At 35.3% G+C, this 16,231-nt stretch overlaps 1 protein-coding gene across 1 annotated transcript; it reads right to left on the bottom strand.

Annotated features, from left to right (window-relative positions):
• Window positions 1–325: 325 nt before the first annotated feature.
• On the bottom strand, window positions 326–16,132 carry LOC117995138 (uncharacterized). The gene is made up of 7 exons (XM_034983135.2): window positions 15,434–16,132; window positions 14,319–14,510; window positions 13,659–13,822; window positions 12,782–12,930; window positions 12,033–12,178; window positions 10,985–11,065; window positions 326–10,087 (listed from the first exon to the last, which is right to left on the bottom strand). Exons 1-6 carry the CDS (start codon window positions 15,598–15,600, stop codon window positions 10,990–10,992), a joined length of 894 nt encoding a protein of 297 aa, XP_034839026.1. The 5' UTR covers window positions 15,601–16,132; the 3' UTR covers window positions 326–10,087; window positions 10,985–10,989.
• Window positions 16,133–16,231: the final 99 nt, after the last annotated feature.

Here is a 16,231-nt window from a genome sequence, read left to right as displayed (position 1 = left end):
ATGAAGGAAAACATCGTGAGGAAACCTGCATGCCTGAGAGTTCTCCATAATGTTCTCAAAGGTGTGTAAAGTCTACCAATCCGCACATGGCCAGCGTGGTAGACTATGGCCAAAACCCTTCTCACTCTGAGAGGAGACCCGTTCTCTGTAGTGAGCCGACGATGGGTTGATCATGAAGATGATATGGAAAATATATCATCATCATCATCATCATCAACCGATAGACGTCCACAGCTGGACATAGGTCTCTTGTAGGGACTTCCACACGCCACGGTCTTGCGACTGAATCCAGCCAGGAAAATATAAAACAACAATAAAACAAAAGTTGATATGTATTTTTAATAATATTTTTATTTATTTATAATATGGCATCGTCCACAATTGCACCAAAGAAATAATAATAATAAAATAATATAACATAAATGACACACATACAGAGATCACCGTGTTCAACAAAAGAAATATATTTACAATAATAAAAAATTTAAACTCAATGGGGTTACAAACAAAAAAAACATAATGCGTACAAAATGAGTTTTCACCCGCCATTTTAATTTTATGTGTGAAATTGCATGTCAAAAGTACGATTTTAGTCATTATTTTAACTTATTTTTGACATGAAAGTTGACACAGAGTTAAAATGGCGCGTGAGAACTCACTATACAAAAATGTATGGCGCTCTATGGCCAAGATCTATAGAGCGCACTTTGACTGTGCTCAGAATAAAGAGTTAAGACATTGTTAAAACGAGACAGCGTTATAACGCTGGCATGAATCTGTCTCGTTTTAACTGAAACTTAATTCTGAGCAAAGTCAAAGAACGCTCTATAGATCTCAGCGCTTGTATGATACGAAATACAAGCACCACCCCAAGTTTCTTTACCTATTGTACGGCACCACTATTGGTGTATGAATCCCTAGGTAGTGGAGCCGAACCATTAGAGCGCCATACTTACATTTAGTCTTCACAGCGTTCCGTCCACGCGCCTCGGGCGCTTGCTATATCAAGTCCCTTAACTTCTTAAGCATCTTGGATACACTGGAGGGAAATTGCAGAATAAAAACATAAGAAAAAAGGTGAACGCCACAACTTCTCAATTTCTTAACCACTATTCAAAGGAAACAAACAGGCAATAATACAGTGCTAATTCTGTTGTACACAATCTCTAAACTAATGTGAAAGGTCTAAGGCTGAAATCTATAGAGAGCACACTTAGGCTGAGATCTATAGAGGCGCACCTTGACTTTGCTCATGACTTAATATTGAGTTAAAATGAGACAGATTTATGTGAGAGAAGATGTACCTCTGTCTTAAGTCTAAGCAAAGTCAGAGTGCGTTCTATTGATCTCACCCTGACTTTGCTCGACTTACGGCAGAGTTAAAATGAGACAAACTTATCTCTACATAAAATAATTTGGTCTCGTTTTAGCTCAGACTCAGTTTTTCCCTCCAATTTTAATGCCGGTACCTTCAAATCAAGTCTAGAGTGAATAGGCAGCTTCTAGGCAAGCGCGGCTCCTTCTTAGGCTTTTTTTTTCAAAGAATATTAGCCATATTAAATGACTAATATTCCCCTTTCCTCTCCAATTAAGCGTCAGGCTTGTGCTAGGAGTAGGTACGACAATAGTGCAACGGGCGGGGTTTGAACCGTCGACCTTTCCTATTGAGGCTACATCATCACTTGCCACCAGGTCTGATTGCAGCCAAGCGCTAGTCTATAAATTAAACAAAAATCTGTTTTAGAATGCACAGGTGAAGACCTTTCATATAATACCCCACTTGATATAGTTCTACTTCTGGGGCCAACGTGCACAGCCGGCGTAAGTGTAGTTCCTTTCTGTCTAAATGTAGTGCCTTTCCTTTCCCAACATAAGCAACGGAAAAGGATAGCAAGTAGGTACATTTAGAATAGTCAATTCAGTTTAGAGATTGTGTACAACCTAATCGGCATTAATGTAACTATTTAATAATAGTCCTATGAATAACAATAAAAATATACGGGTGGGAACATATTTACAACACGCCACTCGACTTAGTCAGAGTTTGAACTCAGTATGTTTACACTTTTAGATCAGGGCGTGTTATACGTATGTTCCTGGTGTAAGACATTAATTAGCAAAAGCGTTTTAATGAAGGGTTAGGGCCGACGCGTACAGACAGAGTGGAGTTGAGGAAAGCACCTATTTATAAACTCAACTCGATGTACTTTGACATAGGGTTAAATGCATAAATTTTGAGAATTCACACGCCATATTTGCTCTATGTGTCAACTGTCATGTCAAAAGTACGGTTCGCCCACAGATATGTCCAGATTTGCAACTAGTGTGGCCCCCTCAGTCCCTCTCGCTCAAGCAGATTTTCTTACTTGTGAAATGTCATTCCTTCTACACTTCACGTTGTTTGTCAAATACTCACGTACAAATACATTTAGACAAACAAAAAAAAGTGGCCACGGTGTTAAGGACAAAACATTTTGTCACGTTCTAACAAGAGCTTAAATGCATTTAGCTATCTCGCTCTAACAGTAAGTGTCACAATAGGGCTACTTCTAACAGTCCTTATTCTGAGGGTTCGCCCTTAAAAAAGGGACTTTTAAAATAATTCATTTTTTTATATTTGACACTAGCTGCCCCAGCGAACTTCGTACCGCCTAACACTCGATTCAAATTTTTTAAATTTCTCTCTCCGTAAGAACCATCCCCGTACTTCAAGGAATATTATAAAAAAAGAATAAGCGAAATCGGTTCAGCTGTTCTCGAGACTTACGGTCAGCAACACATTTAGCGATTAATCTACACTAATATTATAAAGAGGAAAACTTTGTTTGTTTGTTTGTTTGTTTGTACTGAATAGGCTCAAAAACTACTGGACCGATTTTAAAAATTCTTTCACCATTCGAAAGCTACATTATCCACGAGTAACATAGGCTATATTTTATTTTGGAAAAAAAATAGGGTTCCGTAAGATATTTGGGTTTTTCGGACACAAGGTGTAAAAAATCAACCAGAAAAGTTACTTATTTTGCGTACGCTGCCTAAACTATAAAAGATAGAACCATAAAATGTTCTAATTAATTGTAGATCTTATAAATATCTACAAAAAAGTCCGCGACACACTATACCCATCTATGTCGAGTGAGGCACAGCAACCATTTTTTTATTTAAAAATCTTGAATTTTTTTTGGACTACATTTAAACGCGTTTATTTTACTCATGCTATCAATCCTTATCAAAATAAATGATTTCATCACTAAGAACAGTTTATGGAGATAATATTTGGTCTTTGAATGATTAAAATTGGACGTTTGGTTTTGAAGTTATGGCGAAATTAAAATATTACGATTTCTGCTGCACGGCCCGTTGTATATTATATTATATAAAGAGGTAATGTCGTTAAGTTTGTTTGTAGGGGGTAATCTTTAGAACTACTGAACCGATTTTAAAAATTCTTTCACCAGTAGAAAGCTACATTATTCCTGAGTGACATAGGCTATACGGGATCTTTAAAAACCTAAATCTACGCGGGCGAAGCCGCGGGGATCAGCTATTTTTATATATAGAGATTATTCTTTGAAAAACCTGCTACGTATAAATTATCCAAATTAAAAGATAGCCAAACTTCCCTGCTATCACCAACCAGTCATATCGTGTCTCTTCAATAGGCTACTTGACTCATATCTAATTTCGTCCAATAAATGATTATTTATTATAGTATTTTGCTTAAGACAACGAAATATATCAATAACAATTTTTAAAAACGCAGGATGGATATATAAAACCAATTTAAAAAAATACAGTTTTTATTTTTATTTGAAACGCAGAAAACGCTGTCAGCCATGATGTGATGTCATTAAATATGTAAACAAAGAAATGTCATCCCTATGTCACGCGGGGACTAACGTAGTATCGATATATATAAAATTTAAAGTCCTGACTAACTTATATATCAACGCACAGCCTAAACATCTAAACAGCTGGTCCTAGATACATGAAATTTGGTGGGTGTGTTCTTTGTAGGTAAAGAGAAGGTATCCACTAGGAAAGGATTTTTTGAAATTCCACCCCTGAGTGGGTTAAATGGGGGTTTGAAATTTATGAAGTCCACGCGGGCGAAGTCACGAGCATAAGCTAGTTTTTATATATTTCTAAAAACTCATAGTAAACGTAAAAAAATATCGTTTTCTCTTTATAAATTGAATAAGTTATTAAGTAAGACTTACAACAAACTGATCTTTGCAAAAATAAATTTGGGTTGAAGTCTTTGTCATATAGGATCCCTTTAAGCAAGTCTTCGCGTGTTACGTATATTTATTTCACTGGGCACTCTAATCCACAACTTTCCTGTGGTCTTTATCGATGCGTTTTTTACATTCTCGGATGATACAATAACGATAATTACTATATTTTTCATGTAAACTAGTATAGAAGTCATGTTTATTAAACTTTGGGAGGTTATGCTGTTGTTTACAAATGCATGACGGCAGAGCACAGATAATCTATGGGCCAAACATGGCCGACAGTGTTTTCACCTGTCTAAGAAAAAAATATTTTTAAATTAAAGTTTTACGGTTTTTAGGGCGCAAAAAAATATAGTGTTAATTTTTTTGATCTAATAGGACAAATATTAACCATTTAAGACCAACTTAAAAAAAGTGTCAACTAGCCTATTTCACACGTCATTGGCGAAGTAATTTCGCCCGTGTGCCATAAAACAAAATTGAATTGAATAAATCGTACTTTTGACATGACAGTTGACACGTCATAGAGCAAATATGACGAGTTAATTCTCAAAATGTACGCATTATACATGGAGAAGACTCAATAGCCGCGCAACGCGCTGGAATAAATAAATAAAGATTAGTTTAAGTTGTGATCAAAAATGTCGCTGCGCCTCGGCTCCCTCTACTCTACCGGTCTGCGTTGTGCCTTACTGTAATGCTTGAACACCTGAATCCAGAATAAACGCGGTAAAAATCAAGTTATCTAAACCTGATTGGTCTGTCGACCATGTCTCCCCTCCAATCTGTTTCAGTGGAAACACACCTTTAATCTGGATTCAGGATGGTGACAAATTGTACAGCGCTTCTAGCGGCTTTCTAGTGAATTATGTCGTTTTTATGATATGTACAAATTTGGGATTTATATTAAAAAAAAAAAAAAAAAAAAAGAACACATACTGTATTATAAAGAAGGTACAGTACGTAGCCGAAAGTAATGTACATCGGCGTTGTCTCTGTCACTCACAACTTTTTTTTGGACGTTTTGTCGGTCTCAGCGATAGAGACAGTGCTCTACATATTTGCTATCTCCTTCTAAAGGTACATTACTATCGGCCGCGTAGTGTAAAAGTTCTTATTCGAATTTTGCCGAAAATTTCGATTTGTATATAAAATATATGGAAAATTTCGATAAGTTTTTTTGATACTTTGTAAAACATACATTTTTTGCGACTTTCACTAAAACAATAAACAATTCCTCAGGACTAGTATAGGGCCGAGTTTTTTTTTTTAAATATAATAAAATATTTACGTATTACATTATAATAAGTATAATAATATATTAAATTTTAGCACCTCATTAAAAATAAAACAAGCACAAACACGAAAAAATAAAATAAAAACATTTCTTACACACTATAATATTCTAATGCAAAAATGTGTTAAAAGCTACCCACAAATTCAATTAAAAAAATAAACACTTAAAACTTAGTTTCAAGTGAAAGGACCTTGTACCTGCGCAGTAGGCGAGGTACCACGTATTCCCCTAGAGCGCGCGAAGCGAAAGCTAGACTGATGAACCAGACATTCCCGCCACTGCGAATCTTTTAGCACCAAATACATTATAATTACGGAATAAATTACCTGCTCCGCAAGTTAATTTTTATTTAATGGTGTGTACACTACCTCTTTTTTAAAGCCTAATTACTTGGATTCGAATCGGACAAGTGCACAAGCAGTCTAACAACGAAATAAATAATCAATTTATAGTCCTCAAAAAATGACTCCTCACGCGCCATTTTAACTCTATTCTCATTACAATTTTAATTGTACGAGCTTCCAGGTAAAATACATTATAAAATAATTCACGAAACAATCGCATATTGTTTCGATATCAATATTTTTTGCCAAACCTAACAAACAACAAAACAGACATTGGGGCAGATTCCCTTGTACACAATCTCTAAACTACACTAAATTAACAAGTCTAAATCTAATGCCATCCTTTTTCGCAAGCAACATTATGGAAGGGATAGCAATAGCTTTAGACGTGTCATTTTAGTTTAGTTTAGAGATTGTGTACAACGGAATTAGCCACAATATTGATTTTGACATTGACATTGGGCGGACCTCTTGTGGCGCCCTCTGAAATCAATTTTGCCTGTGGATTCCACTACAGATAGTTTAATTTATTATTATTAATTTTGGCCGCAAGAGCCTATTGTTTAACACATTTTTGCATTAGAAATTTAGAGATTTTTTTCGGCAATCATCGCCAGCAACAAAAAATAAAAATGACTTTTAAAATTATCCTACGTCTTACGCAACTACGATAGACTATGCTTTTCCTATTCAAACACTTAAAAAGATCATGGAGAAATCATTGAAGTATATGTACTAACTCACTGGAATAGACTTCTCGCACTGGTCAATCCAAGTTGAGCGTGAGCGCTTACTGTTCTTATCAACATTTACTGACGGGGTGTATGCGTTAAGTGCCCCGTAAACGATCAAACATGTTTGTCAAATTTTTTGATCGTCTGCGCTCGTGTTTGATGCGTTTGTCAGACAAACTACAATATGTATAAAGGGTATGGGTTTAATAAAAACTGCCATACGCCTTCCACTCTTCCAGGTTAGCCCGCTATCATCTTAGACTGCATCATCATTTACCATCAGGTGAGATTGCAGTCAAGGGCTAACTTGTATCTGAATAAAATAAATAATAAATGTTTGTCAAACAAACTACGTGTTTGGCAAATTTGTTTGTCAAACATGATTGATGGGGTACGGCTGCGTTTGTCAAACAAACTACGTGTTTGGCAAATTTGTTTGTCAAACATGATTGATGATGGTGTACGGCTGCGTTTGTCAAACAAACTACGTGTTTGACCGTTTACGGGGCCTTATTTTTGGCAAAAATAACCCTTTTTTTATACAAATTATTGTGTGCAATGAAGTATAGACTATAGTTAACATAACAGTAATTTCGGTTCTTGATAGGGCCTTGATGGGGGCCCCAGGGGAAAAGAATTAACGCAGAGAGCGCAAGGCCCTCTGACTCTAAATGTTTTAAGAAGCCTTTCATTTTTTATGTAAATCGCAAAGCAAACTGATTAGGTATGCCACCTGACGTTAAGAGATCAACACTGCCAATGAACGTGTGCAGGGCCACAAGAACCATCAACACGGATCGGGCCTTTTGAACTTGTCCCTTCTAGTAAGTTAGTACATCTATTCTATATCCAATGACGAAAAACTTTTTAATGTTATTAACTACGAAGAAAGAGACCTTTATCAAGAACTACACCTTAAAATTTTGTACTCACAAGTTTCTTTCTGAAAAATCCAACACTTTTACACTGGAATTCATAGATACATAGTCAAGATAGGGGCTTCTTTAGGGGACTATTCAAACGACATATTATTGTGTCATATTCAACCTTTATGCAAACCTTAATGCAAAAAGCTGTGATAGCCTAGTGGTTAGGACGTCCACTTTCTGATCGGAGGTCGGGGGTTCGTTCTCAGGCACGCACCTCTAACTTGTCGGAGTTGTGTGCGTTTTAATTAATTAAATATCACTCGCTTTAACAGTGAAGGAAAACATCGTGAAAAAACCTGCATGCCTGAGAGCTCTCCATAATATTCTCAAAGGTGTGTGAAGTCTACCAATCCGCACATGGCATGGGGACTATAGCCAAAACCCTTCTCACTCTGAGAGGAGATCCGTGCCCTGTAGTGAGCCGGCGATGGGTTGATCATGATGGTGATGATGATGATGAAAGCAATATTTAACCTTTATGCAATAAAATGACATTCATTCACAACCTTAATGCATTGTGTAAAGGTTGAATAATGTGACACATGATATCGTCGAATGGTCCCCTAAAGAAGCCCCTATCTATTAATTCCAGTGTTAAACCTTAACTTCACATGTAAGGAAAGAAAATGGCCACACATCATTTTTATGCCAGTAAGTAGCGCCGATATTTTATTTATTAAAAAAAACGGCCATTTTCTTTTTTGAAGTCGGTTCGTAATCGATCTTTTATTTTTATGCCCATGTTATACATTGTTGCTGCATACTGTATGCAGCATACATTGCATTTTGGCCAATAACGACAGAGTTCAGCATCAGAAGTGATTGCGATCGTCACACATAATGCGCGCAAAAGTGAATTTAAAAAAAATGGCAGCCAGTTGGGACTCCCGAGTACCGACAGAAGTAACACTTCGATGTTAATGAGACATGGTTCCAGCGCAATAGCAATTTGCGGGACTTATAACTGTTAATTTATAGTTTTAGTTTCTACTTCTGTCGACATTCTCTACTGTCAAAATTGTTTTTTTTTTTCAAAATTCCCAAATGTTTTGGTACTACTTTAAGCAGCTAATTTAGAACGGGACCTTCGGATATTGAAACCTTGGACGGTAAAGTGTATAACATGAACATATTTTCGGACTACCCTACATCACAATTAAACCACTGATCACAGATTTTTGACCCTGCCTCCTATATTGCTGTTATCATAGTATACCAACTCAAAAGATCATATTTTATTGTTTTTACTTACAAATATATACTATTCATTTTTAATCATCAAAAAAACATGTGTGCAGTGCACACATGGCAGAAGTGAAACTTTCAGAAAACTAAACTTCAAGAGAATGAGACAAATGCAGAGTATTAGGATTAAAACCACTATCTCTTTCTAAAGGTCAATGTATAATATTTCCTGCCGGGTACCTACTGTACGTAACAGAGAGAGCACTATACTAACTTCTTTCCGTGGATAGGAAATAGTACTATACTATGATAACAAACAATAGCACATCACGCATCCAAAATTCATTTTATCGACCTACCCTCCCAAAATTCCAAATCTACCAATTTACTATCTATACATTCTACGCGTCTAATAGATAGCACCTGGACGTTGTAATGCGTTCTTTGTATTACAAGCTTTTTACGGTTCTTTGTATTACAAACTTTACATGATACTTTGTATTACACACTTTATTTATACGGTTCTTTGTATTACAAGCTTTATACGGTTCTATGTATTACAAGCTTTAGACAATTCTTTGTATTACAAGCTTTATACGATTCATTGTATTACAGGCTTTATACAGTCCTTTGGTCGGTTCTTATTACAAGTTAATGAGTTGAGTCGAAAATTTCAAGTGTGTTTCGTACCAATGTACTTCTATTCGACGCGCAGAGTTAATTATTAACTAATTTTCAATACTTATACCTATAAATATATTATGTTAGGAATGACTAACTCAAATATATTTTAGAACAGAAACCAATGTTGCCAGTGTAAAAAAAGTAACAGTAGTATTTATTTGAATAAAATAGCCAATATCAATATGCAGAAGGATCAGGGAGCTCACGCCATTATTATCGAAAAAAACATTGTGCAATTACAAAAGGAGCAATTAGCTCTATATATTTCACTCTCTTATAATTCACTCAGCAATTAGGTACAACAAAAATATTTTTTTAATATTTCATACAATTGTATGATACGCCGAATATATAAAATAAGCTATTGCATAATATATCTATTCGGCGACCATCTAACATTCTATCGCCGAATATTTGTTTGAATATAAAAGTAATGAAATCATATTATATTCGGTGATTTTTTTAAGGACTTTATATAAAGTTATATTACGCGATTTCGCCAAAAGTTGTCGCATGACTGTTATGGCACTGTTCTAAAATATAATTGACTTAGTACACTATTTTTGAAAACGCATTGAGACATTTGCCACGAAATAGATGTGACGCAACTTTTACGTTTTTAATAAAAAATTCTGTACAATCGCTGAATGACTTCCACTGCTTCGATGGGTTTTACCTACGGAAAGTATAATTTAAAGTTTTTCACTTTGAAAATAGATTCTTGAACTAAAAAAAGATGTTTTGTTTTTCAATAATATTAGTGTTCATCGTAGCATAATGCGATTATCATGAGGAATATTCTTACGGGATAAAAGCGTCATAAAAGTTCAAAATAATATTCGACGTTTTTCGCCGAATATGATGTACGTATATTCGGCGACAAAATTCGGCCTGTACACTTTCGGATGTAATCAAATCATTTTAATGATTAAAATATTAAGGTTTTTACTTTAAAAAATAGGATACCTAAATAGGATAAATAGAATACTTGGATTAAAGGTGTTTTTTTTTGTATAAGATTAGTGTTTATCGTAGCGTGGTGCGAATATTAAGCGGAATATTTACTTACGGGATAAATGTGTCATAAAAGTTCAAAATTTTATTTCGCCAAATATACTTCTGGTTGGTTTGTTCTCGGATACAAATTTATCATTTTAATGACTATATTCAATTAAAATCATTATCATTTTATGAAAAGGACCAATACTTAATAATCATTTACCCAAAGATATTATAAGCACAATTGAAGTTGTAAAGCAAAATTATTGAAATTTTTAGTGGAAAAAAATTATTACTCTTTTAACGATTACATAATAGACAAGATATAGGCAATGACTCGAACAAACATAATATTTTAATGTGTATGTTATTTTAATGTAATTTGTATTAGATATTGTATCATTGCATGGCGCAAGGTAAAATTTGAATGTAAAACTAACCCAAATTCGCAACAAAGAAAATTGAATTGAATTGAATATATCAGTTATTTTGTATTTCAAGATTTTTAAACTATTTTTTTTCTCAATAATTAACGTTTTTAACGAGGGCTTTATAATTAAAATGTCACTCTTACCAAATCTAGGTTTCCTCTCGTGCTTTGTTGGATTTTTTTTCTTCATCCGGACTTATTATGTGTGACATGGTCATGTGACGTCTGAAAATTTTAAAAGATATTGTGACATGGTCAATCTTCATGTGACGTTGTATGAAATCCAGAATACACGATGAAAACCGAGACCCTGTAGGTTTCATCAACCTACAGGGTTAATGAAATAGCCATAATATCTCGTGCGAGTTAGCCCGCTTCCATCTTAGATTGCATCATTGCTTACCACCAGGTGAGATCGCAGTCAAGGGCTGTATCAAGGGCAAGGGGTATATCGAAATAAAAAATAACAGAGCAACGGATCAACGTGATATTTCTACTATTATATTTTGGCTAATGGTCATGGGCATTGTCTAGTCTACTGGACGGATCGGGCTGAAATTTGGCATGCAGATAGCTATTATGACGTAGGCATCCGCTAAGAAAGTATTTTTGAAAATTGAACCCCTAAGGGGGTGAAATAGGATTTTGAAATTTGTGTAGTCCACGCGGACGAAGTCGCGAGCATTGAAGCTAAATTGAAGTCATGGGCATCATCTAGTCCTAATAATTATAAATGTGAAAGTGTGGATGTTTGTTACTCAATCATGCAAAAACGGCTGAACGGATTTCGATGAAATTTGGAATGGAGATAGATTAGACCCTGGATTAACACATAGACTACTTTTTATCCCATAAAATCAAAGAGTTCCCGCGGGATTTTGATAAATGTAAATCCACGCGGACGAAGTCGCGGGCATCAGCTAGTAAATTATAATACGGTATTTGACAACTAGTCAAATCAGTAACTTTTTATCAAACGTCAAAACACGCGCTTAGTATGCGCTATTCTATGTAATACTGGAACGTGACGTCACAATCAATTGACGTGCTTTTTTTATTTTAATCGATAATTTAAAATGGTTATTACATTTAAAACCAACAAAGGATGTGGATTTTACGTATTTTGAAAGACCCTCTATTTAATAATCACTGAGACATAATTTATTTTTGATGTTGTCAAATACCCAATTACCTCAAGCCCCGTTCTCCTTTAAATGACAAACTGCATAAAGTACAATTCAATTCTGACGGACTTTTCTCTTTCAAAGACTTGTCCCTGGTCTGACAGGTATCTGGCTTTTCTACACCCTTTTTCAACTCTATGGTTTTGTCTACACTCTGAAATGAAATGAATTTAGAATGAGTTGGGACCTTTTAGGGTTAAAGCGGAAAGATGGCTGACTGACTGACTGACTGATCTATCAACGCACAGCTCAAACTACTGGACAGATCGGGCTGAAATTTGGCATACAGATAGCTGTCATGACGTAGATATTCAATAAGAAGACAAGAGGATTTTTGAAAATTCAACCCCTAAGGGGGTGAAATAGGAGTTTGAAGTTTGTGTAGTCCACGCGGACGAAGTCGCGAGCATAAGCTAGTAGCATAACATAGCTTTGCACAAGTTTAAAAAATCTATTAAAAATATGCTCCTGAAAAAATCATATTACACAATTGAAGATTATCTAAATGATAAAAGAGCGTGAATTTGACCTGCAGCTCGTTTCAGCAACGCACAAGACTGCAAATAATATTTTATACATGGCATAATCTTGTACCCATATCAAATATTCGAAAAGAGCAACCGCCGAGTTTCTTGCTGGTTCTTCTCGGTAGGAAAGGCATTCCGAACCAGTGGTAGATGCATGCAATAAAAGAATAAAAAAAAGATTTTTATTTTATTTTATTTTAGTGCAATACATAACCAATGTAACTGACTACCTTGTGGGCTGCTAAGCTCTTTTTGCTGTCCACTGTTTTGTCTATGACTTTTTCTTTAGGGGACTCCCCTTTGGCTTTTTGTGTTTGCTTTGGCTCAGATTTCTTCGTTGTAGTTACATCTGGTATGGGCAGTTTCAGTTTTTTCAGATCTGAAATGAAATATTTTTTAAATTATTACTCCATATATCCATATTATTACGGTTCCTAGTTTGCCTGTCGTGAAAATCACCGGTTTTTTTTGTAACTGAGAAAGTTTTGTCGTACAAAAATTATATTATTGTAAATATATTGCTACTAAGAACACCTATTACCTAAAATTTCTCTCGTAGAGAATCGCGCGGTTTGAAATTATAGGATCACCCTTATAGGATCACTTTGTTGTCAGTCTGTCTGTCAAGAAACCTACAGGGTACTTCCCGTTGACCTAGAATCATGAAATTTGGCAGGTAGGTAGATCTTATAGCTGACATTTGAGGAAAAATCTGAAAAACGTGAATTTGTGGTCACATCACATAAAAAAAATTAAATTGTGGTCATGAACTAAAAATTAGTATTTTCAATTTTCTATATAAAATATTAAGTGGGGTATCATATTATGAAAGGTCTTCACCTGTGCATTCTAAAACAGATTTTTATTTATTTTTATGTATCATAGTTTTTGAATTATCCTGCAAAATGTCGAAAAAACACGACTGTAGTACGGAACCCTCATTGCGCGAGCCTGATTCGCACTTGGCCCGTTTTTTTTCGATGTTTTCATTGCAAGTTTTGTGGTAACAAGGGCGCCTCTTACGCATTTCAGCGAGAAGCTACCTATTTCATTTTAAGCTAAGGCAAACTAATGTATGTGTGTACATAAAAAAGTGTTGATACTTACCAATAGGAGTGATCACAACATTGGGGAGTCCCATGAAAGAGTGTAACGGTGACTTTGCAGCCCTATTGTCCACTACAGCGACCCGGCTTAATGGTATAGCTTCATCACTGGATCCATCAGAGTCTTTTTTTGATGTTTGCTGCTTCTTTACCCGCTTTCTGAATCTGTGGATAGATTGGTATTATAGCAGAGTGAACTAGAGTGAGTGAGTGAACTGTTTGATCCTGAATCGACATCTGACAAATAGGGATGATGTGAAATCAAAGATACCTTTGCGAATTTTTTGTATCAAGCCAAATTGTTCCAATCGCGTTTTGGCTCTCGTAATTCACGAAAGAATATCTTTAATTTTTATAATAAAAAAAAACAAATTTGTAGTTTTTGATGGCAAAACTTGATTCTCTGAGGACCCGAAATGTGTCTTTTGGGACCTTAAGGTTTTGTTACAAGTTTTATAACTGTCGTAAACTGTGCCACTGGGCCCACCACACTGTTATCCCAAGAGAACTCTTACCATTGTATGGTTAATGTAAAGGAGTCACAAGACAGAGGGAGAGAGAGAGAGAGAGAGAGAGAGAGAGAGAGAGAGAGAGAGAGAGAGAGAGCGGGAGAGGGAGAGAAAGTAAGAAATAGAAAGGGAGAGAGAGAGAGAGTACCTACCTTTTGCGAGGTCTCTTGCAAACAACAGTGGCTTTCTTGATTTTCTCTTCATTGTTATTATTGTTTATGAACTTCTCGCAGGCAGCACTGCCTTGTTCCAATGCCTCCAGCTCGGTGCTGCTTGATATTGAGGACTTGTCACACGCAAATAGGTCTGTCTCATTACTTAGTTCATTGCTATCTATTTGGTCACTGAAAATAATGATTACAAATGTCAGGTTATAATTGGGCTTGAAACAGATATCTGGTAAGGGTAACTATCTGGTATTCTGCCTAAATTATTGCTTCACCACAATCACACCTGATGGAAGCGTTATCCAGTATCCAGCTAAATAGCTATATGTTTTATCTCTAGTTATAATGCATATCAGCAAATATTTCTAAACAGGTAGTTAGTAACAGGATAGAGTAAAGCACATTTCTTGCAGTGCAAAATAAACAACTCTCTATCGATTGTACAGTGATGTACATTTTTTTCTCTTTCTCTTCTATCTGCGATCAATACCTGGACTATAAACAGATTGGAGGTTCGTAAATGTTCACAGTTTAGGCTTTGCACATCCAGCGATGTGACCTCCCTTCAAGATGAAGTATAATTATATGTCGGAGAATGTAATGCATACGAACTTACGACGTCATAATCCCCATTAAAATTATTTGAAAAGAACCTAGTCGTAAATTAAAAAGTACAGTCCATAGATAATAAACTATTTTCAGTCAATCGCATCAGACGCATTTATGTACGAGAGACTGACTGCGCTGCATGTTGCGCATTGAATGCTAAAAATAGAAAAGTACATGGCAGACATTAAAAGTGACCACGTAAAATTAAATCTAAATAAATCTCTGATATTATATTATGCCAAACTTGGCCTTTTAAGGCGGAACGTGCTGTTACTGGCATCCAGAAGACATGTACAGTTGCAAACAAGAATTTACAGTATTCAAAAAGTTAAAAATACATTCACAATCATTTATTTGCTGATTGTACATAAGTACATGAATATATTAACTGTGAATGTGTGTAATCATGTATGTTAATTCATGAAACGACGTTTACATGTGTGTGTTTATGCTAACTTGTGACCTTGTAAAAGTAAATAAAACATATTCACCTGTTATCAGACAAATCACTTTGTATGTTTGTCTCAAGTTTTTTAATTTGAAACGTTATGTTTATCCTCTTATATATTTCCTCTGTGATATTTCTACATTTCTCGTACTTTGAATCCAAGGTCTCTGCAGGCAATTTGGTCCAAAGACTGTTTTGTACAGTTGACATGATTCCAACAATAATCTTATTGAAACGCTTTTACTAATAATTTATTGCAGCAGCGCTGACGTTTTCAGTGCGTTTAAACAGCAATTTCACCATTTCCAAAGACGCAGCACTAAAAAGTATGTTACGTTTATTTTTTATGCAAAATTTTCACCAAGTTTTTATTGGCGGGATTTTTTCACAAAACGGTTTCACAACACTTTCGCAACATTATACACGTGTGAAATAGTAGCACGAGTGTTTTTCCGAGGATTTGTGGAGGAAAACCTCAATATAAGCACCAGAAACCACTCTTTTAACAACAAAGAACAATCGATTAATAATATAATGGCACACGAAAAATAGTCATGGCTACCATTTGGCCAGCAACTTATATGGTTACGTCTAAGACTAGATAAATTAATAAATGGTGCACTCTTTTAGAGGCTTAACAACAATAATTATACACAAATAACTTTAAAAACAAAACAAAAAAACTACAACAGTTGCCTTGCGGCTTTTTTTCGCATTTTTTGACGTTTTAAATATAGTGTTGCTTGACACTAATTGCTCATTATTTTTAATGAAAAATCATTTCCATCCATAGACAACATACTTATCACTTCCTGTGTTTTCGAAGATTTTTCCAGTGCAC

This window comes from Maniola hyperantus, chromosome 28 (assembly GCF_902806685.2).
Source record: "Maniola hyperantus chromosome 28, iAphHyp1.2, whole genome shotgun sequence".
Lineage (NCBI taxonomy): Eukaryota > Metazoa > Arthropoda > Insecta > Lepidoptera > Nymphalidae > Maniola > Maniola hyperantus.
Note: the sequence above shows the minus strand (reverse complement) of the source record. Positions and strands in the feature narration are given on the sequence as shown.